The following is a 21900-nucleotide window of genomic DNA, read 5'->3' as shown; positions in this document are numbered from 1 at the left end:
GTCAGCAGCAGCAGCAGCAGCAGCAGCAGCAGCATTTGCTGCTGCTGCTGCTGTTGATGCAGGCAAACCGCTGCTGGATTCCCACGGAGTACTGCTGTCAGCAGTGTTGCTGCTGCTGCTACTACTACTACTATTACTACTACTACTACTACTGCTGCTGCTGCTGCTGCTGTCCCGGCTCGCAGCCGCCGGCACGCGCCATCCTGCAGCAGCAGCCGCAGCTGCTGCTACTGCTGGGTCGCTTGCTGCTGCTGCTGCTGCTGTTGCTGTTGCTGCTGCTGCTGTTGCTGCTGCGACACCCGAATACGCCGCATCTGTCATTTGTATGCCAAGGCCCTGCTGCTGCTGGTTGAGGCCCCACAAGGAAGCCTGCTGCAGCAGCAACGGCTGCTGCTGCTGCTGCTGCTGTTGCTGCTGCTGCTGAGCGCCCATGACCAGCTGCTGTTGTTGCTGCTGCCACAGCTGCTGCTGCTGCTGCAACGGAGATAATATCAGCTGCTGCTGCTGCTGCTGCTGCTGCTGGTGATGCCAAAGTTGCTGCTGCAGCAGGTGCTGCTCTTTCTCAGCTGCAGCTCCGCGCGCAACCGCTTGCAGCGTTGCTGCTGCTTTAGCGGGTGTTTTGTGTTGCTGCTGCTTCTGCTGCTGCTTCTGCTGCTGCTTCTGCTGCTGCTGCTGCTGCTTCAGCTGCTGCTGCTGCCGCTTCTCCTGTTCATATTGAGAAGGGTTAAGGGTTTCTCTAAACTCCAGAGCCAGTTGGCGAGCTGCTACCATCCCGTGCCTCGCGCAGCTGCAGCAGCAGCAACAGCAGCAGCAGCAACAGCAGCAACACAAGGAATTATTAACGATGCATGCAATCTCATAAATGACGCACCATGGGAAGAGACAGCAACGGCAGCAGCTGCAGCAGCAACAGCCATATCGAGAACGCAGCAACACAAGCTACCGCAGCAGCAGCAACAGAAGTAGCAACAACAGAAAAACCAGCAGCAAAACTAGCAGAAGCAACAGCAGCAACGCCAGCAGCAGCAAAAGCAGCACCAGCAGCAACAACAGCTGCAGCAGCAACAACAGCAGCAACACTAGCAACAACAGCAGCAGCAGCAACAGCAGCAGCAGCAGCAAACCTGAATGCCTTGCGTCTGCGTTTGTTGTCAGCAGTCTTCCACTGTACATTCCACGTGCCGTCGCTCGAATTAAAATAAATCCCTGGGGCCCTCAGCTCTTGTGCTGCAGCTGCTTGCTGCTCTCTAGCTTCTGCTGCTGCTGCTGCTGCTGCAGCAGCAGCAGCGTCCCCAGATGCTGCTGCCTCCTGCTGCTGTCGCCGCCGAGCAGCCTTTACAGGCCTCCTTGGGCTGCTGCTGCTGCTGCCGTCAGCGATACCCTTCTGCTGCAGCTCCCGCTTGTTTCCTGCTGCTGCTGCTGCTGCTACGGGTGCTGCTGCCGCTGCTGGCGTTGCAGCTGCTGCTACTGCTGGTGAGGGTGCTTCTGGTGGTGTTGCTGCCGGCGTTGCTGCAGCTGCTGCTGTTGTTGCAGTAGCAGCTGCTGTTGCTTGAGGCGAGACACCAGAAGCGAAGCGTAGAGCAGCTGCTGCCTGCTGTTGCTGCTGCTGTTGTTGTTGCTGCTGCTGCTGTCCCCGCTGCTGCTGCTGTTGCCCATCAGACGCGCTTCCTGGTGTTGCTGTTTGCTGCTGCTGCAACAGCTGCGCGTGTTGCTGTTGTTGCTGGAGGGCCAGCTGCTTCTGCTGCTGCAGCAGCTGATGCTGCTGTTGCTGCTGCTGCTGCTGCTGCTGCTGTTGCTGCTGAAGCGCGAAGTGCTGCTGCACAATTTGCTGCTGCAGGCCTGCGGCTCCGAGTCGTTGGTGGTGGTGGGGCTGGTGCTCCAGGAGTTGCTGCTGCTGCTGCTGGGACAGCAGGTGCTGCAACAGCAGCTGCTGCTGCGGGTCAAGAGCTTGCTGCTGCTGCTGCGACAGCAGATGCTGCAGCAGCAGCTGCTGCTGCGGATCAGGAGTAGCATTCTGCATAAGAAACATCTGCTGCTCGTCGCTGTAAGAAGCATAACCACAAAAGGAGGGTGAAGCATAGAGGGTAGCAGCAGCAGCAGCAGCAGCATGCTGCTGCTGCTGCTGCTGATGTTCCTGCTGCTGCTGATGTTCCTGCTGCTGCTGCTGTTGCTGCTGCTGCTGCTCTGATGCTTGAGGAGAGCTACGCGAAGCAGCGGCGTGTGTAGAGGCCTGGGGCTCCGGCTGGCCCTGCTGCTCATGCTGCTGTTGCTGTTGCTGCTGCTGCTGTTGCTGCTGCTGCTGCGACTGCTGATGCTGCGATTGCTGCTGCTGCTCTTGCTGCTGACTGTCCCCCAGAACTCCAGGAGACACAACTGCTGCAGCACACCTTTCCGGCGCTTCCTCATCCCGCTGCTGCTGCTGCTGCGATTGCTGCTGCGAGTGCTGCTGCGATTGTTGTTGCGATAGCTGCTGCTGCTGCTGCGCAGCAGCAGCAGGTGATGCACCCTGTCCGTCAGGCTCTGGCTTTTCCTCTTCGTGCTGCTGCTGCTGCAGCTGCTGCAAGTGCTGTTGCTGCAGTTGCTGCAGCTGTTGCTGTTGCCTCAGCTGCAGCTGCTGCTGCAGTTGTTGCTGCAGCTGCTGTTGTAGTTGTTGTTGCAGTTGCTGCTGCAGCTGCTGTTGCAGCTGTTGCTGCAGCTGCTGCTGCCTCTGCTCTAAATGCTGCTGCTGCTCAGGCGGCCGTGAAGTCGCTGCTGCCCAGTGGGCCTGTGCAGCGTTGTGCGCTTGCTGCTGCTGCTGCTGCTGTTGCTGCTGCTGCTTCCCCTCAGCCACGGGAGCCTTTTCGTGCGGTTGTACGTGCTGCTGCTGCTGCTGCAAGTATCCATTTGGTGTCTGCTGCTGCTGCTGCTGCTTGTCTTGGTGTATTTGAAGGGCCTGTTGTACAGCTGACTCATCACTGCGGTGCTGCAGCAGCAGCTGCTGCTGCTGTTGCTGCTGCTGTTCTGTTTCCTCGCTGCCGCAACGCAGCCTTTGTGCGCAGCGCTGGCTGGGGCCCTCTGCTGCAGCAGCATCGACAAGCTGCGCTAGATGTAGCTGCTGCTGCTGCAACTGAATGTGCTGCTGCGGCTGCTGCACCGTATCCAAGGGGGGTTCAGGCTGTTGCTGCTGCGGCTCCTCAGCAGCAGCAGCAGCAGCAGCGGCTTCCGGATGCGTGAGGGGCTCAACAGGCACCTGCTGGAACAGGATCTCTTGCTGCTGCTGCTGTTGCTGTTGCTGCTGCTGCTTTAACTGCTGCTCCAGCTGCTGCTGCTGCTTGAGCTGCTGCTTGAGCTGCTGCTGCTGCGCGAGTTGCTGCTGCTGCTTTTGCAGCAGTACTGTGTCTTGTTTATTATTATTCAGAGGAGGCACGGCTCCTGCTGTTGTTTGCTGCTGCAGCAGCAGCAGCTGCCGACTTCTTTCTTGCAGCAGCAGCGGCAGCGCATAAGGCTTCAATCCCCCACTCCAGACCTCCTCCTCCTGCTGCTGCTGCTGCTGCTGCTGCTTCTGGTTGAGGTTGCTGGTGCTGCTGCTCCTGGGGGATCGCCCTCCTGCCGCTTGTTTTTCAGCTGTTGCTGCTGCTGCAGCAGCTGCAGCAGCAGCTGCTGCTGCTGAAGCAGCAGGGCCTCCCCCTATATTCATACCCGCGCAGAGACGGAGGCTCTGATGAGTCCACAGTGCTGAGGTGTACGTACACCTGAGCTCAAGCAGCCGCTGCAGTTGGTGCTGAGCTGCTGTTGTTGCTGCAGCAAGTTCTGCTGCTGCTGTGCTATCGGCACCCGCTGCAGCAACAGCAGCAGCAGCTGTAGCAGCAGCATCTGGCTGCTGCTTCACTCGCAACAGCAGCCGCTGCAGCGGCGTGTGCTGCAGCGACGGATGGCTGCTGCTCGTGCAAGGAGTAGACGCCTCCCGAACTGCAGCAGCAAATGCAGCAGCAGCAGCAGCAGCAGAATGCTCCCCATCACTGGGCGGCTGCCACGGTATGTGCTGAGCCTCAGTATCCTTCATGCTGCTGCTGCTGCTGCTGCGAGTTGCTACCTTTCCCGAGGCCGTGCGACCCCTTGCTGCAGCAGCAGCAGTTGTTACACTTGGAGCAGCAGCAGCAGCAGCAGCAGCAACTGCTTCCAATGGGGGATCAAATCCCGCCGTATAAATGTTCTGGGGTAGCAGCGTTGCTGCTGCATCTTCTGCTGCTGCTGCTGCTGCATCTGAGAGGCCAACCCAGTCTTCACCGTCAGCAGCAGCAGCAGCTGCTGCTGCTGCTGTTGCTGCAGGGGGCCCCTCTGCAGCAAAGCGTGCAGAAGGCACAGGCTGACGCGAAGAACGACGAAGCCGCAGGCTGCTGCCGCTGCTGCTGCTGCAGCAGTCGCTGCCAGTATCCTCTCGGCTTATCACACGCTGCTGCTGCTGCTGCTGCTGCTGCTGCAAACGCCTTGCCGCACTAGGAGATTCACTGTCTGCAGCAGCCTGCGGGAGCTGGCTGCTGGTAGGATTAGACCACTGTCCTTCCTGCTGCTGCTGCTGCTGCTGCTGCTGTTGCTGCTGCTGTTGCTGCTGTTGCTGCTGCACTGGTGCAGCAGCAGCAGCAGCAGTGGAAGCCCCTGGTACTTCTTCCGCGGGTGCAGCGCCCCAGGGGTCGATGCCTTCGAGGTGCTGCTGCTGCTGCCGCGGCTGCTGCCGCCGCTGCTGCTGCTGCTGCCGCTGCTGCTGCTGCCGGCGCTTATCATTTCTCTTGCGGGGCCGCTGCGGTTGCTGCTTGCTGCTGCTGCTGCTGAGAGGCGCTTGATCCGTTGCTCCTGTAGAGACAGCAGCAACTGCTGCTGATGCTGCTGCTGCTGCTGCTGCGGCTGCCTCCGGTAAGGGTTGGCAGCCGGGAGCTACTGCGTGGAAGCCCAACTGCTGCTGTTCTTGCTGCTGCAGCAACTGCTTCTGCTGCTGTTGCTCCTTCAGCTGCTGCTGATGAAAGACTCCCGGCATATGTGCAAGCGGCCCTCCATCCTGTTGCTGCTGCTGCTGCTGCTGCAGCTGCTGCTGCTGTAGCTGCTGCTGCTGCTGCATCCACATCATTTGCTGCTGCAGCAGAAGCAGCTCCTGCTGCTGCTCCGTGAAGCCAGCGTTGCCTCTAGAAGTTTGAGAGGTCGCCGTCAAAAGCTGCTGGTCTGCCTGCAGGAAGGGCTGCTGCTGCAGCAGCAACTGCTGCTGCTGCTGCTGCTGCTGCTGCTGCACCGGCTGCAGCGGCGGCGGTGCGCCCTGCTGTGGGAAGCCATGCATTTGCTGCAGCAAGGCCGCCTCAGGGTGCTGCGGGTTCTGCTGCAGCAGCAGCAGCAGTTGCTGCTGCTGATTCTGTTCCTGCATGCTGTTGTTGCTGTTACTACTGTTGTTATTGCTGCTGCTGCTGCTGTGCTGCTCCTTTCCTAGAGGCTGCAGCAGCATCAGTCAGCCGCCCGCCTTATACAACGCCGCTGCTGCTAAGTATCTGTATTGGCGGCATCGCTGCTGTTGTTGTTGCTGCTGCTGCTGTTGTTGCTGTTGTTACTGCAGTTGCTGCTGCTGCCGCAGCGGCAGTACAACTCTGTTTGCTGCTGCTGCTGCTGCTGGTGCTGCAGCGGGGGGCCCCGAGGCGTGTCTTTTGGGGACCCAGCAGCAGCAGCAGCAGCAGCAGCAGCACCTGAATGTTTCTCTTTGCTCGCGGCAATGCAGCAGCAAAACTACCAAGCAGCCGTTGCTGCAGCAACACTTCTAGTGTGAGGGGCTTAAGTGTTTACTATTTCAGCTAACAGCGACGAACAGCTGCTGCTGCTGCTGCTGCTGCTGCTGCTGCAGCAGCCCCGCCCAGTGTACGTAGACGTGAAGGCGCGCAGCAGCTGCAGCAGCAGCAACAGCAGCAACAGCAGTAGCACCAACTTTGCATAAGGGGCTTATTATATAAACATTTGCTTAATAATTCTTTTTTAATTAATTAGGCGTCGTCTGATGCAGCAGTAAAACCACACACCTCTTTTTCTTCTGCAGCAACAGCAGCAACAGCAGCAGCAGCAGCACCTGCTGCTGCTGCTGCTGCTGCTGCTGCTGCTGCGGAGGCCCGTGCAAGTGTGGGGCCCGGTGTTTGTGCAGAAGAAGTATTTCCTTGTTTGTCTTGAGGAATTTTTGTTTTATTTTAATTAATTAGCAGCAAAAGATTGCTGCAGCAGCTGCAGCAGCAGCACCAACTCGCTGAAACCTCCAGACACCGCGATCGAGCCTTCTCTTTAGACGAGCAGCAGCAGCAGCAGCAACAACAGCAACAACAGCAGCAGCAGCAGAAGCAGCATCAGGAGGAGCAACAGCACCAGCAGCACCAGCAGCAGCAGGAAGTCCTGCAGCAGTGTAGCAGCAGCAGCGCAGCATCGCTACCTCAATAGCGGGGCAGCACAAGCCCACTACCTAAACCCTAAACCCTAAACCCTAAACCCTAAAATGGGGGCTACGAAGAAGCTGACGGAGAGCGAAATGCTCGCTGAGAAGCTCCTCCAGGGGTGGACGATGCTGGGCGAGAACTGCCCCTACGTGAGCCTAAACCCTAAACCCTAATTCATAAACCCTAAACCCTAATTCATAAACCCTAAACCCTAATCCGTAGACTCCAAGCCTCAAACCCTAAACCGTAAACCCTCGATCAGTTAAGGGGCTTCCAAAGGCGCAGCGGCAGCCGGTGCTGTCGATTGCTGCTTGCAGCAGCCTTAACATCAGTAGCAGCAGCAGCAGCAGTAGGAGCGTGAGGTGTACATACACCTCAGTTTGTATACAGTGAGGGTCTGCTAGTGCTGGGGTTTGCGGTGTATGTACAGTGTAATCGGGTGCCGCTGATGAGACAGAGACAGGGAGGAGACTGGTGTGTAGCATGCAGCACCTTCGCTCCCTCTAGCCCCGAGCAGCAGAAGCAGCAGCAGCAGCAGCAGCAGCAGCAACAGCAACAGCAGCAAAAGGGGCAGCAGCAGAAGGAGGAGGATGAAACAGATGACAGCAGCAGCGAGAAGTCGCCCAAGGTAGAACCAGCAACAGGTACTACCCATTTATATTTGTTTCCTGCTGCTGCTGTTGCTGCTGCTGCTGCTGCTCTAGGACTTACCCTGCTCCCTCTGTTGTTGTTGCTGTTGCTGTTGCTGCTGGATTCAGTTTCTTTTCCCTCCTTGTCTGTCCGTGACTGCTTAGAACTGCCGCTGTCGCTGCTGCTGCTTATCCCGTTGCTGCTGCTGCTGCTGCTGCTGCTGCTGTTGCAGCCTTTGAGCTGAGGGGCTCCTTTGGACTTCAGGCGTCAGAGGAAGAGAAATTAGCTGCATGCAGCGCAGCACTAAAGAGGGAAGGTGCAGCAGCAGCAGAAGCGCTGAAGCAGCAGCTGCAGCAGCAGCAGCAGCTGCAGCTGCAGCAGCTGCAGCAAATGCAAGATGCCAGCCCACTAACCACAGCTGCCTCCAGCTGCTGCACGGTGAGACCTATACTTGGGTTCAGGTTTTAAGGTCTAGGGTTTAGGGTTTAGGGTTTAGGGTTTAGGGTTTAGGCAGTGTTTCGGTGCTGCAGCCTTCGGAGGAGTTGGTTAACTGGGGGAAGAAAGTTATCAGCAACTTACGCCAGCCAGAGCAGCAGCATCAGCAGCAGCAAACCAAGCAGCAGCAGCAGCAGCAGCAGCAGCAGCAGCAAGCCAAGCAGCAGCGGAAGGAGGCGCAGGATAGGCGAGAGTTGCTGCATCACTCGAAGGCCCTCCTCCTCCAACGAATTCACAGGTCCGTCGAGCTAGCCAGCTAGCTAGCCAGCTAGCTAGCTAGCTAATTAGTTAGGTAGCTAGCTAATTAGTTAGGTAGCTATCTAGATAGCTAGCTAGCTAGCTAGATGGTTAGCTAGCTAGATGACTAGCTATCTGTGTGTGGGTAGCTAGCTGTATGTTTGTAGCTAGCTAGGTAGCTAGCTAGCTAGCTAGCCGCATACAGTTGATGCGCCTTGCCTGTGCTTCCTCAGATACAACAAACTGCTGCAACCGGAAACAGAGTCCTTGGAAGGGTTCGTTGCTATTGCTGCTGCTGCCGTTGCTGCTGCTGTTGCTGCTGCTGTTGCTGCTGCCGTTGCTGCTGCTGCTGTTGCTGATTAGAACCCTTAGCCCTTCCCCACAAACCCGAAACCCGCGACTTTAAACCCTAGCCCCTCAGTCATCTACCCTCATGAGCGCCATTAGGGTTCAGGGTTTAGGGTTTAGGGTTCGACGCTGAAGAGGTTTGTTTTCGGTGCTGCTGCTGCTGCTGCTGCTGCTGCTGCAGGGACCGGCAGGTACTGGTAGCACTGAAGGAGGCTTTTGAGGCTCTGAAGCTGCTGGACACTATCGCACATTAGCAATAGCAACAGCAGCAGCAACAGCTGCAGCAGCAACAACAGCAGCAACAACAGCAGCAGTAGCAACACCTGCAGCAGCAACACCAGCAGCAGCTGCTGCAGCAGCAAGCGCATGCATTCTGACGTGGGAGTATTTGGGAGTCTTTGTTGCTTGCTGCTGCTACTGTTTGCTGCTGCTGCTGCTTTGTTTGCTGCTGCTGCTTTGTTTGTTTCTTTTAATACTTTGGGGTTTGCGCCGTACATTTATGAATGCAGTTTCCTCCCTCATCAACCGACACGCAACTAGCCACCTGCATGCAGCTAGCTGCCTACTAGCTAGCTAGCTAGCTAGTTAGCTACATACAGCTAGCTAGCTACCTAACTACCTGCCTACATAACTAGCTAGCTACATAAAGCTAGCTAGCTACCTGCCTACCTACCTTCCTAGCTAGGTACTTACCAACCTGGGTAGCTAGCTGCATGCAGCTAGCTAGCTAGCCACATACAGCTAGCTAGCTAGCTAGCTAGAGTGGTGAGAGAGAGAAAGAGCAAGCGCTATATGCAATTAAACATCAGCAGAAAATGCAATCCCCTCCTGAGTCGCCAATATGCAAAAAAACTGCTGCTGCAGACAGCTGCAACTGCTGCTGCTGCTGCTGCTAATGCTAATGCTGCAGACAGATGCAAAGGCTGCTGCTGCGGAATGGCGCGGCTGCTGCTGGAGCTGCTGCTGCTACAACTGCAGCAAGGACTGCCTCTCTGAATCTGCTGCAGCAGCAGCAGCTACTGCGGCTGACCCAGCTGCTGCTGCTGCAGCATAATGGTGCTGCTTCCGCAGTTGGCGCTGCTGCGTTTTAGATATTGCTGTTGCTGCTTATGCGTACACCGTGATAAACACGACAGCAGCAGCAGCGGCTGCAGCAGTAGCAGCAGCAGCAGCAGCAGCAGGTGCTGCAGCCGCATTCATCTTGTGATTAGCGGGGTTGCACATCGGCACAACATTTTGCGATGATAAATCTACTTGGTTTCGACAAGAGACGTAAGAAACCTGAAGAAGAAAGAGAGCAGAATTAATGTATATCAATAATATCAATGCTTATATGCACTTCCTATTAATAGGTAAATGCAAATACATGAATATTAAAAAGCTTCCTTTTTAATGATCTTAGCTGCCTATACACCTCAAATTACATCTTTATTATTATATAGTGCATGCAAACGACTAGACGCCTATCTTTTTTTTTGATGCTTTTAGATGCCTATACACCTGAAATTACCTCTTCACTCCTGTATATTGCATGCGAATGACTAAAAATGTATATTTTTTGATGATATTAGCTGCCTATACACACCTGAAATTACCTCTTTATTTTTATAAAGTGCATGAAAAGTGTATCGTTTCTGATGTTTTAAGCTGCGTATACACCTGAAATTACCTCTTTATTAAGCCACTGCTGATACTGTCCCTCATCGCATACACAAGCCCAAGGATAATCATTATCTGAAGGATACATGAAATTAAAGTAAGACCCCTGATTGCCTCCTTCGAAGTTTTCAGCATTGCCTGTGCCTGCACCGCCAAACAAAGTGTCCCAGATACTACCAATAACACCCCTCAGCTGCAGCATAGATGAATCTGCTGCTTCTGCTGCTTCTGCTGCTGCTCCTGCTTCTGCTTCTTTTGCTGCTTCTGCTGCTGGTGATGATGCTGAGGTCTCTGATGCTTTATTCTCCACCATATCCTCCTCTTCTTCCTTGCCTTCCTTCGTCAAACTGCTGCTGCTGCTGCTGCTGCTGCTGTCGGTGCTGTCAATCGCAATGCCGTCGTCAATTGGACTGCTGCTGCTGCCGTTGCTGCCGCTGCTGTTGCCGCTGCTGCTGCTGCTGCTGCTGCTGGGGGTTGCTTCAGATGAGGATATGTCTGGGTTATGTTTCTTTGTTTGTTTGTCTTCATCTTTTTCATCTTCTTTGATTTTTTGTGCTTTTTCTTCTTTTTGTTTTTCTTCAGTCTGAGGCCGCTTAAACTTCCCAATGGAGGGGCCCCCTAAACAAAACAGAAAAATAAATTAAATTAATTAAATTAAATAAATAAATAATAAAATAAAGTAATATAATTAAAAAGTACAGCAAGAAAAAGAGATAAAAGCATAGAAGAAAATAATAAAACAAAATAAACAAAAATAATAAAACGCAGCAAGCAAACAGTAAAACAAATAATACATCATCAACGCACACATAAATATATATATTATATTATTTATACTATATATATACTACATATATATAATATGTATATATATAATATATATATATATATATGCATATATATATATATATATATATATATATGTATACATGTGTATGTACTTCTCTGTTTAGAGATAATCTCTGTGTAATATTTGGTATGTGTATTTACATAAATAGATGCATAAACTGATAATTATAAATAAAATAAATAAATATATGTATGTATATATATACGCGTGTATATATATGTATATATATTTATTTATATGCATATGTATGAATATATATGTACATAAATGTCTATATTTATTGATTTGCATATATACATGCATATATATATATATATATATATTTGTGCTTATGCCGCCGCTGCTGCATCTGCTTGTGCAACAGAAGTTCCTGCTGATGCAGCAGCAGCAGCAGCAGCAGCCACAGCCACAGCTGGTGCTGCTGCTGTTGTTGTTGCTTACGAACTGCAGCAGCCGCTTCCTTTGCTTCTTCCCTCGCCTTTGTGCATATTTCGCTGGTTTGATCTTCCTGACAAACTTGAAATGCATGTCTTGCTTTACTTGCTGCGTCTACGAACTGCTGCTGCTGCTGCTGCTGCTGCTTCAGCTTAGCTAGGGCCCCCAGTGAGGCCCCCCTTTGTTGCAGCGCATCCGTTGGCTGCCAGTGCTCCTTTGCTGCTGTTTCTAGGAGCTCTTCAACAGACAATATTTGCTGCTTCTCTACTATTTGATGTGTATGTACAGCTGAAATAGACAGAGGATCTTCAGGTAGTAGGGGGGCCCCTGAGGAGGGGCCCCCAGCTCTATTATTTTTGTGTAAATCAAGAGAAGAAGAAACTGCAAAGAATAATCACAAACAAATATAAATATAACAAACTCTATAAACCTACCTCGTACTGCTGCTGCCGCTGCTTCTGCTGCTGCTGCTGCTGCTGTTGCTGCTGCGGTCAAGTGGCTAGCCCGTCGATGCTCTGGCTTTGGGGTGTACAGACAGATGAAACTTGCAGCAGCAGCAGAATAGCTAACTCTCTACATGCAGCAACTGCATCTAAAGCAAACAAGAGAGGACAAGGAGTCCCCATCGACCGACTCGTGCTGCTGCTGCTGCTGCTGCTGCTGCTGCTGCTGGGGCCGGGCTTGTTGCTGCTGCTGCTGCAACTCACATGTTATGCAGAGATGAAGCAGCAGCAAAGGCAACCAACACTTTTGTTGCTGCAGCAATCCCCTTTTTGCTGCTGAGGCCATTGCCGTCAATTCGCGTGACTGCACGCTCCAGAGCTGCTCATCGTGGCTGCTGCTGCTGCTGTTGCTGCTGCTGCTGCTGCTGCTGCTGCTGCTGTTATTGCAATTAAGACCCTCAATGAAAAGGAAGGAGTCAAAAATTAGAAAAAATGTTGAAAATTTAGTGCGAAGACGCATGCTTGCTGCTGCTGCCCCAGAAGCAGCAGCAGCAGCAACAGCAGCAGCTGCTGCTGCTGCTCTATTGGCAGCCCTCTGCAGCAGCGGCAGCAGCAGCAGCAGTAGCAGCAACAGCATATCGCTGCGGATGAATTTGTTATTTTTTTCATCTTTTTACTCTAATATACGAATTGTTTTAAGTGTATTTGAAGCAAGAGATAAACAAACTCTTGTGTACTTGCAGCAGCAGCAGCAGCAGCAGCAGCACAATGACTTGCATCGAAGCTGTCCCAGGGAAGACGAGGATCGGTGGGTTTCTCTCTCCATCTTTGTTGCCTCATCTGAGGTGTACGTACACCTCAAGACTTACAAACTCCCTCCGCTACCCTACATCTCAAGACATGAGGGTTTAGGGTTTAGGGTTTAGGGTTTAGGGCTTGTGGGTTCAGGGTGGATCGGCACGGGTGTAATGGGCCGATCGATGTGTGAAAATATTTTAAAGAAGGGGTTTCATCTGACTGTTTACAAGTAAGTAGCTTGCTGCTGTTGTTTCTGCTGCTGCTGCTGCTGCAGCTGCAGCTGCCGTCGCTGCTGCTTGTGTTGCTCTCGGGGCTGCTGCTGCTGCTGCTGCTGTTGCTGTTGCTGTTGCTGCATTTGTTGCAGCAACTTCCCGGCAGCTGCAGGCCTAGAACACCTTCACTGTCTTCATTGGCGCAGCAGCACAGAACCAGCAGCTGCAGCAGCGGCAGCAGCAGACCCTGCGGCATCACCAACCGCAGCAACAACCTTGCAGCAGCAGCAACAGCAGCAGTGCCTGCAGCAGCAGCAACAGCGGCAGGAACTGCAGTATTTCCAGCAGCAGCAGCAACATCTGTAGCAGCAACAGCTGCATAATCATTAACAGCAGCATCATCAACAGCAACAACAACCTCTGAGCAGCAGCAGCATCATCAGCAACAGCAACAGCATCTGCAGCAGCAACACTACCACCACCAGCATCCGCAGCAGCAGCAGCACCAGCAGCAGGCGGGTCTTGTTGGGGTCTTGTTTGTGTCTGCAGCCGCACAATCAGCAAAGCCCTGCCGCTGCAGCAGCAAGGAGCAGTTGTTGCTGCATCAGCAGCAGAAGCTGCAGCAAACTGCGACGTCCTCTGTCTTATGGTCGGCACTCCAGAAGATATCCAGCAGCTTATCTGTACGTACACCCCAAAACCCTAAACCCTAAACCCTTTTTCTAGGTGCATGAATGCTGCAGCACCCTCACCACCAGGCAGCAGAAGCTGCAACAGCACCTGCAACAGCAGCTGCAGCACCAGCTACAGCAGCAACTGCAGCAGCACGTGCAGCAGCACCTGCAGCAGCACCTGCATCAGGAGCCACAGCAGCACCTGCAGCAGGAGCTACAGCAGCAGCTACAGGAGCACGTGCAGCAGCAGGAGCTACAGCAGCATCTACAGCAGCACCTGCAACAGCAGGAGCTACAGCAGCAGCTGCAGCTCATCTGGTACTTTTTGTTTTTGTTTCTTTTTGATGTTTGTTTGTTCGTTTGTTTGTTTGTTTGTTTGTTTGTTTTTATTAATTTTCTGTTGTTTGCTTCTGTCTCTGTTTTGCGTCATGTTTTTATTTTATTTAATTTATGAATTTGTTCGTGTGCATTATTTACTTTTTGTTTTATATATAATTATATATATATATATATATTGTTTATTAATTTTTAATGTCTTGCGTTTTTGTTTAGTTGGTGCTGGGGGTTTATCTTCTGCACTGAGCGCCGGCTGTTATTTGGTAGACTTCACAACATCTTCTGCTTCGCTAGCTGAGGAGGTGTATATACACCTCAAAGCAAAGGGGGTTTATGCATTAGATGCGCCCGTAACTGGAGGCACGCAAATCCTAAACCCTAAACCCTAAACCCTAAACCCTGAATGTCCCGTAGATAGGCCAGTTCGTGTTGTGGGGAAACGGCAAGCTGGGGGATCTCTAGGAAACTCGAGCGTCATGGTTTAGGGTTTAGGGTTTAGGGTTTAGGGTTTGTGTGGCAGGAGATGTGGGGGCTAAGACAGGGAAGCTAACAGTAATGACTGGAGGAGACGCCGAAGCATTCAATAACCTTCAGCCTCTTTTTAAAGCTGTTGCAACCAATATCATTCACGCGGGACCTGCAGGATCAGGCAAGGGTTTAGGGTTTAGGGTTTAGGGTTTAGGGTTAGCGAATAGGGTTTAGGGTTTAGGGTTTAGGCGGCTTCAGCACTAAGGGCCAGCGGGTGAGACTCGCGCCCAGTGCATCGACCCTGGAGTTCAAAATTGGCTTCAGAATTTTCGGGTTTAGGGTTTGGGGATCGGGGTTTAGGGTTTAGGGTTTAGGGTTTGTTATGTGCAGGCCAGCGGATGAAGCTCTGCAACCAAATTACCCTCTGTACGAACCTCATAGGCCTGGCGGAAGGTTAGTGTTTTGTGTGTTATAGCTCAAACCCTAAACCCCAAACCCTAAACCCTAAACCCTATGCCCTAATCGGGCAACTGGAAGCGCAAGGGTTTAGGGTTTAGGGTTTGCGTTTCAGGGCTTCTCTTCGCTGAACGCGCTGGACTAGACATTGAAAAAACCCTCGCTGTTCTTTCTGGGGGAGGAGCCTCCAGCTGGTGAGGCCCACTGAACAGCAGCAGCAGCAGCAACAGCAACAGTAGCAGCAGCAGCAGCAGTTGCTGCTGCTGTTGTTGTTGCTGTGCAGGTGCAATGCCAACGGAACTGGTAGTGAGACGGCAGCACGAGCGTGTTTACCTGGTTAGGGTTTAGGGTTTAGGGTTTTGCTAGTCTGCTGCGTTAGTATTTATTTCTGCTCAGCCTCCTCAAGCAGCATGTGCAGTATTCTCCATATCGATAGAGTCCAGGCTTGGGCGCATTTAGGGTTTAGGGTTTAGCGTTTAGAATGTAGGGTTTAGGGTTTACGGTTTAGGGTTTGTGGTTTAGGTCGGTGACTACCTACGGGCCCCGCATCCGCGACGGAGACTTCCGCCCAGGGTTTTTCGTCCATCATTTGGTGAAAGATTTGCGTTTAGCTTTGAATGAAGCGGCTCGATTGAAGTTGTCTCTGCCAGGTCCTAAACCCTAAACCCTAAACCCTAAACCCTAAGTCCTTTCCTTGCTGCAGCAGCACTTAGGCACCTCTGTCCCTCCTCCCTTTGTGCGCTTCTCAACGCCCTCTCGCCCTCTTCCGCTGTGCTTTACTTATCGTCAGGGCTTAGGGTTTATGGTTTAGGGTTTAGGGTTTGTGCTGGGCTTAGGTTTGGGGCTGGCCCTGCAGCTGTACCAGGCGCTAGAGGCTCAGGGGGGAGGGGCCCTTGGGGTGCATGCATTGAAGGCTAGTTTAAGCATTATAAACAAACAAAACAAATCTATTCAGGATCTCGTAAGCCAGCAGCAGTAAAGCGGTTTGCTGCTGCAGCAGCAGCAGCAGCTGCTGCTGCAGGTGCAGGTTGAGCCCTTGATGGTCTTGCTGCACCTCCTCCACTCGATTAGCACTGCAGCTTTTGCTGCTGCTGCAGCTGCCGCAGCGTTTGCTGCAGCTGCTGCAGCGTTTGGTGCTGCTGCAGGTTTTGCTGCTGCCGCACTAGCTTGCTTGTTGTCATGCTGCTTGCAAGGGTAGCAGCAGCCGCAGCACAGACTTCAATGTTTTTTTTCTTGTTGCTGCATGCAGCACGGTACCTAAACTTATAAACATTTTTAGGGTTTAGAACAACGGATTCTTAGTAATATGCATTTGTTGTTTGTTTCCCGTCTATAACTAGATTTGCTTGTTCCTCTTTCCTGTCGTTGCTTATATACAAATATACATATATATATATATATCCATATATATATATATGCATGGATTGAGAGATGGAGATATATACATATATATATATATATGCATGCATAGGTGTATCTTTCAATGCGTGCACAAGCAGTGGTTTTAATTCTTTGCCACGCGCACACCCAGCCAAACAAATTCAAAAAACCACACCTCCATCTCAGCCTCATTCTGCATGCGTTTATTAACGGTGTTAAAGTTAAAATAAGAAAGATATATCTGCTATAAATCGTTTGAAAGAAGGCACCAGCAATACACAGACAAAAAAACAAGAGCAGCGGAGTAAAGGAATATATAATGATGCTATTAATATGCTGCTGTTGCTGATTCTATTTATTTGCTGCTGCTGCTGCTGCTGGGATACAAACAACTGGTAAACTTAATACCATTATGCAAAAATCACGGGCTTTAAAGGCTGCATATTAAACCCTAAACCATAAACCCTACGAAACCCTAAACCGTAAACCCTCAGGAAACCCCGGGGGTGTAGTTTGGCAGTCTGTCTTACATGGGGGCTTTTTAATTGAACCCTAAATGAAATAAAAACAATATATTTATTATTAATAAATTACAAATGCATTTAAAGAAAGAAATATATCATTGAAATGCAGCGGCCCACACAGCCACCCCTGCCATGCATGCATGCAGCAGGGGAGAGAGTGCAGCGTATAGGGGAGAAGAAAATTCTTATTGGGGCTGTTGAGGTGTCTATGCTTGAGTTTTCGAACGTTTCATTGTTTGCATTTCTTTCTTCTTCTTCTTAAACCCTAAACCCTAAACCCTAAACCCTCCTCACACCCTCTGCAAGATGGCAGACAAAGAGCCCTGCGCTGCTGCTGCAGCACAGAACAACGAAGAAGACGACGCAGCAAACCTTGAACAAGAAGTAACAGAGGGAAACTGGACGCGCCCAGAGGTACTCTAAACCCTAAACCCTAAACCCTAAACCCTTATTTTTATATTACCCCACCCATGCCCAGAGCCACCCCTTCATCCCCTCTGTTGTCTGCAACCTTTCTCCCTTGGGGGCCCCATCTAGGGGCCCCCTAATACCCGTTTACATCTCCTAAGGGGAAGGCGACTGCCGCTTAGCCTCTCCCACTCCATGCAGTTGATGTGCTGCTGCAGCGTCAGTGCCAGTACAAAGGCTTCAATGCATGCATACATGATGTGAATTTATGCATGCATTCATGCATGCATGCATGCATTCATGCGACCGTATATCTGTTTGTGTCTGTACCTGTGTTTGCGTTTATACATATATATTCCCCTTTTCTGCTGCTGATATCTGCTTCTAATTTCTGCTGTTTTCTACTTGCTGCCGCAGCAGCAGCGGGAGTTGAGGTCTTGCATCTACAGTGGCTGCTCTTTGTTTTTTTAGCTTTTATTTTAATGCGCAATGCAATATGATTGTTATTTACATTTTCTTGTACATACGAGCAGAGGGGCTTGTAGAATAAGGCAATAGTGCATCTCTAGTGTAGATGAGGGGTTGCAGCCTTTGTTCAGGTGTACGTACACCTGACGCGCAAAACAGATTTATATGTTATTTCTAGATACGATGCGCTCATTTGTTTATTGCAACTCCTCAGCGTTTTCCGTGCATGCAGATTTGTTAGTGGGCATAATACATAAATCAGTGTATCAACCGTATATATATGCATATATATATATATATGCATATGTATATTCTGTTTATATGTACATATATAAAGATATATATCTTATGTATGCGTAGTATATGATGCGCATATATGAATGTGCTATATTATATATATGTATAGTTTATATGTATGCTGCATATGTATGTTTCCGCGTTTCTACACAGGCTTGATGCGTTCGAATGTATGTACTTTGTCCAGCGAAACATTTGCCTGCATGCGTAATAACGAAATTGATTATTTATGTTGTATGCTCACTTACTGTGTTCTGCGTGCGCCTTTAGGTTGAGGTGCATGAGGTAAAGGTTGAGACAGGAGAAGAGAATGAGGATACCTTTTGGAAGTGCCGCTCCAAGTTGTACAGGTGGGCTGCAGGCAGCGAGTGGAAAGAGAGAGGCCTGGGGGAGGCTAAGCTGCTGCAGCACAAGGAGACAAAGAAAATACGCTTCCTCTTAAGACAGGAGAAGACACTCAAAATCGTCGCAAACCACTACGGTGCGCACGCACGCATCCATGCATGCTTGCTGCTTCCTGCATGCATGCATGCATGCATGTATGCATGCATGTGGAAAGCAGCAGGTTTCACTGAAGCAGCAGAGTAGCCTCAACTCATGATGCGGGCAGCAGTGCTGTTTGTAATATGCCCCCGCTGGTAGTTGAAGCTGCGTGAAACGGCATGCAGCTGTGCGGGTTGTTTTCGCTGATGTGTTTGGTGTCCGTACCGGAGCAGCGGATCTGCATGCCCGTGCATGTGTTCGTCTTGTTCATTTGCGTTGTTTTTCTGCAGTTGTGGCTACGGACGTTTACTGCAAATTGACTCCCAATGTCAGTTCAGAGAAGATTTGGGTCTGGACAGTCATGGACTTCGCGGAAGGGGAGTTGAAAAACGAACAATTTGCACTGAAGTTCGGCCAGATTGAACGTAAGCTGAGGTTTAATATAGAAGAATGCGGTTTAAAAGGCAAAACGAACAACAATGCCGCATATCTCTTACAATTTTAGATGCGAAAGAGCTGAAACACAAAACGTGCACGCGGGTTACCGCTCAGGTGTACGTACACCTGCGAACACGCGCACATGTAGAAATTGCTCATGTACAAAATGTTTTTGCAGAGGCCAAGGAGTTTAAAGAGAAGTTTGAGGAGGCGGCGGCGATCAATTCGAAATTGTTTGGCATTGGGGAGGGAGGAAGCAAGGCAAAAGAGGGGGAGAAAGCTGAAACAAAAGAACAGAAAGAAGACAGCGACAAAACGGAAAAGAAGTCAGACGAAACCAGCACAGCAACCAAGACAACGGAAGCCACTAAGGCAGAAACAGCTGAGAAGGAATCCAAACAGACGGAAAAGGCCTGAGTTCACGGCAGCCCATCTGACTACTTTTTGCACATTTGGTGTGCTGATTACATTATGTGAAGTAACCAAGCATCTATGTATATAATATATATTATATATTATCCATATGGATGCACTCGTCGTAGTACTACTGTACCGATTAATAGAGAACTCCGCGGAGGGAGGGTTGAAAGGCTTCTTCTCGTCTCTCTCTGTTCACAGCATGCGCTGTGATTGACCCTAAGAAGTAAAAACGGGAGAAGTACTAAATGGGGTTCTTCTGAGGGACAGAAGGGGGCTTGGGGTTTGCAGGAGGAAACTGACAGGGGGTAGCGACGGCAGAAGCCCGAGGTGGGGCTGTCTGTTGTTGTTAGGCTTCCTCGTCAGTTGTGTTGTTCTGTTGTGCAATATCTATGAACCGCCATTTGCTAGAAATGATACTTCAAAACAAACACACGATCTCTTTCACTCTTCACTGCATCCACCATGTAGCATTCTCTTAAGTTCGCAGCTGTTTCCTTCAGCTTAAGCACCCATATAGTTGTCACTACCTTCAAATTTTATTCATTTGCAAAGACGAGAGACGTACACCAGTTATACTGCGCACTATACTCTATTAGTTTTTCATTTAATAGAGACATTACAACATGCAGTAAGAATTTCAAGTATGTCGAGTATTTCACATAATTATGTGAAGCACAAATATATCTATAATATATATATATATATATATAGGGACACTTAAGCTGTACCGCTTTCTGACTTACGTGGCAGCCCAGCAGATCCAAGCTGAGTTTGCTGATAGCAAGGAGGCAAAACACTCTTTCGTCCCTGTATTTAAGATTATTATTCTAAGCATATTCAATACAAACGGCTCTAAGCCCAACCATAAACTTCGCCAAAGTATGAACTGTTTTATTATTATATTGGTCATGCTTTATTATTTGAGGAACGTCATATCTTGGGCTCTCTGTGCATAGAGAAATACGAGTGGTGTTTGTCTGCTTTCTTGTCCCAGCAAATGCGTGTACCCTTTTCTAGCGTGTAGATCCACACTTTTAAAGAAATCAGTTCTCTCGGAGTATTCCAATTTCTTAGATTATTCATTCGTTATGTTTCTCGTGCTCGTTGTTTGGGTGCCGCCTGCTCTCCAAGACATCTCTTTGCCTTTTCATAATGCATATTGAGGGCGACGAGAACTGTCTTTGGTTGCTAGTTGATGCATGCATTGAGTTCAAGCGAAAATTCATATTTTCTAACGCCTTCTCATGTGAGATGCCTTGTACTAGCGGCAAAACCAGACAGTAGTGCACTAAGCAGGCTCTCGAGGTTATGTATAGGGGATATTAACATTTCCCTTTAATTTTCCCCTTGTCTCTCTTTTCCTTCCTTTGCAGGGAAGGCTGACATTCAGAGAGATATTCATGAGGTGCACCTTTGCAGCCGGGTTACTTAGAGTGAGATTCTCTAAGGCGCATATGGTGCTAGCAGGACCCGCATTTTGATTGGTGCGGAGCAACAAAGTGTCAATAAGAAGGCCTATAAACTTGAAAATAAAAATCAATTGCAACTCAAATGGTGGTATTGTGATTAAAATTGTCGACATAGCACTTGAACCTCCTAAGTTTCTCCGTGCGATCCGGGCAAGTTCAAGGGGTGCACGCCGAAGGTCTTCCGTTTGCTATGAGCCAACAGGAGCAGTTACACGACAACTGAAGCTGAAAAAATCATTTTTTCCTGGATAAATTGGGGGGATTTAGAAGAATCTTTGCTTAGTGGGGAGGAAGCATGAATAGACGAGTTTTGCACAGTATCCTCTGAGTAGCCGGCGTAGGTGGTAGCGAACAGGTGTTGCACTGCGTGACGCTGCCTCTTAACACAGCCCAAAAGGAGTAAATCTCGCTCGTTGTTAAATTAAAACAAAAACTTAACTGCTACTTTCTAAAGAAGGCTTGGATTTCGGAAGTTTTTGATGCGTCCTCCTTGTGAACCCCGTCTCGGCTGAGGCTCCAGTTGCAAATGCACTATATAAGCTTCTTCCCCTCTTGAGCACCGAAATCTCAGGTTTCCTTCTTAACCTTCAGTGCCCTTTGAAATTCCTATTTTGCTTTTGGGAAATCGCCAGCCCTGGCTTCGAGGGCTAAGGCAGTCAGCCTTTAACAACACTTGTGGGAAGCAATTATCGTTGCTTCATTCCATTAAAGGGCGGTTGATCATCGCTAAAAACCACGGCGGTGATTCCTTGTATTTTATTGCTGAGATGTGCGCCAGAGTAGCTAGCTTTTCTCAATGCAGCACTTGCCAATGTTCATTTCATTCCTGTTAGGTCGATGAAGACGTCCTCCTCCCTCTATGCAAAACCTTCGAAACGTTCCCCCTTCTTCACAAGTTTAGTTCTAACTTGGGAGTTGAGGCTCTTTGTGTGAGGTCCTATCGCTCTATAGTGTATTTCATCTTCTATCATGCATTGATTTGGTGCAGTTGGACATCTTCCAGCCTCACGCACCGCCTTCACTTCCGTTAAGCCTAGAAGACAGGAGAAATTGCAAGGAAATTTCCCCTACAGTCCTTTAATTTTCCCTTGATTTCTCTGTATAGGCTGTTACTGCTTAAGCGATGCCCCTTCACTATATGCCACCGGAACGCATAGACAGATCCAAGGCTGCTGAGGTCGTCCTGCAATTAGTTACTCTCGAGCGTGTCATTCACCAACGCATCTTCAGGCCCAACCAATAAGAGCAGGGGGTGACACAGCAGTTAAGCCCAGAAGGGCTTCCATAGGTTCCGCACTAGTAATGAATGACCATTGCTCATAATTGTAAGAAGTAAAAGTTTCAGTTGACGATGCTACTTCGGGTGGAGCAGTCAATACGCCAAGCTATATGATGCATTATATGCAAGCGAAACGCTTGGCACGAGATCTACATAAGTTGCCCGGGAGTTGGCTGGGCAGTTGCTGAGAAGATTTGAGGCGGAGACCCTTGAGTCTGCCTCTTTGAGTGTTTCCACTATATATATATATATATATATATAT

At 50.1% G+C, this 21900-nt stretch overlaps 5 protein-coding genes across 5 annotated transcripts in view; 3 read left to right on the top strand and 2 right to left on the bottom strand.

Moving 5' to 3' along the window:
* EAH_00009220 (hypothetical protein, conserved) overlaps positions 1–5467 on the bottom strand; it is a gene marked incomplete at both ends in the record, with an annotated part of 6085 nt that extends 618 nt beyond the window's left edge. Inside the window, 2 exons of the mRNA XM_013395419.1 lie at positions 69–787; positions 1125–5467. Coding sequence (XP_013250873.1) covers positions 69–787; positions 1125–5467 — 5062 coding nt within the window. The remainder of the gene's footprint in view (positions 1–68; positions 788–1124) is intronic.
* Positions 5468–6523: 1056 nt separating this feature from the next.
* EAH_00009210 (hypothetical protein, conserved) lies at positions 6524–8395 on the top strand (the record flags this gene model as incomplete). The annotated part of the gene is made up of 5 exons (XM_013395418.1): positions 6524–6580; positions 6862–7075; positions 7294–7499; positions 7592–7794; positions 8323–8395. 5 exons carry the CDS (start codon positions 6524–6526, stop codon positions 8393–8395), a joined length of 753 nt encoding a protein of 250 aa, XP_013250872.1.
* A 1388-nt stretch (positions 8396–9783) lies between these two features.
* EAH_00009200 (hypothetical protein, conserved) lies at positions 9784–11874 on the bottom strand (the record flags this gene model as incomplete). The annotated part of the gene is made up of 3 exons (XM_013395417.1): positions 9784–10418; positions 11092–11466; positions 11793–11874. 3 exons carry the CDS (start codon positions 11872–11874, stop codon positions 9784–9786), a joined length of 1092 nt encoding a protein of 363 aa, XP_013250871.1.
* A 422-nt stretch (positions 11875–12296) lies between these two features.
* EAH_00009190 (NAD binding domain of 6-phosphogluconate dehydrogenase, putative) lies at positions 12297–15451 on the top strand (the record flags this gene model as incomplete). The annotated part of the gene is made up of 9 exons (XM_013395416.1): positions 12297–12336; positions 12477–12555; positions 12691–12873; positions 13088–13221; positions 14072–14203; positions 14407–14469; positions 14588–14666; positions 14995–15122; positions 15309–15451. 9 exons carry the CDS (start codon positions 12297–12299, stop codon positions 15449–15451), a joined length of 981 nt encoding a protein of 326 aa, XP_013250870.1.
* A 1231-nt stretch (positions 15452–16682) lies between these two features.
* EAH_00009180 (ran-specific GTPase-activating protein, putative) lies at positions 16683–18887 on the top strand (the record flags this gene model as incomplete). Its single annotated transcript, XM_013395415.1, has 4 exons — positions 16683–16790; positions 17820–18030; positions 18323–18457; positions 18649–18887. The coding sequence occupies 4 exons, from the start codon at positions 16683–16685 to the stop codon at positions 18885–18887; spliced, it is 693 nt and encodes a 230-aa protein (XP_013250869.1).
* Positions 18888–21900: the final 3013 nt, after the last annotated feature.

The sequence above is a fragment of the Eimeria acervulina genome, genomic scaffold (assembly GCF_000499425.1).
Source record: "Eimeria acervulina Houghton genomic scaffold, Eah_scaff45, whole genome shotgun sequence".
Lineage (NCBI taxonomy): Eukaryota > Apicomplexa > Conoidasida > Eucoccidiorida > Eimeriidae > Eimeria > Eimeria acervulina.
This window is presented reverse-complemented; position numbering and strand designations above follow the sequence as displayed.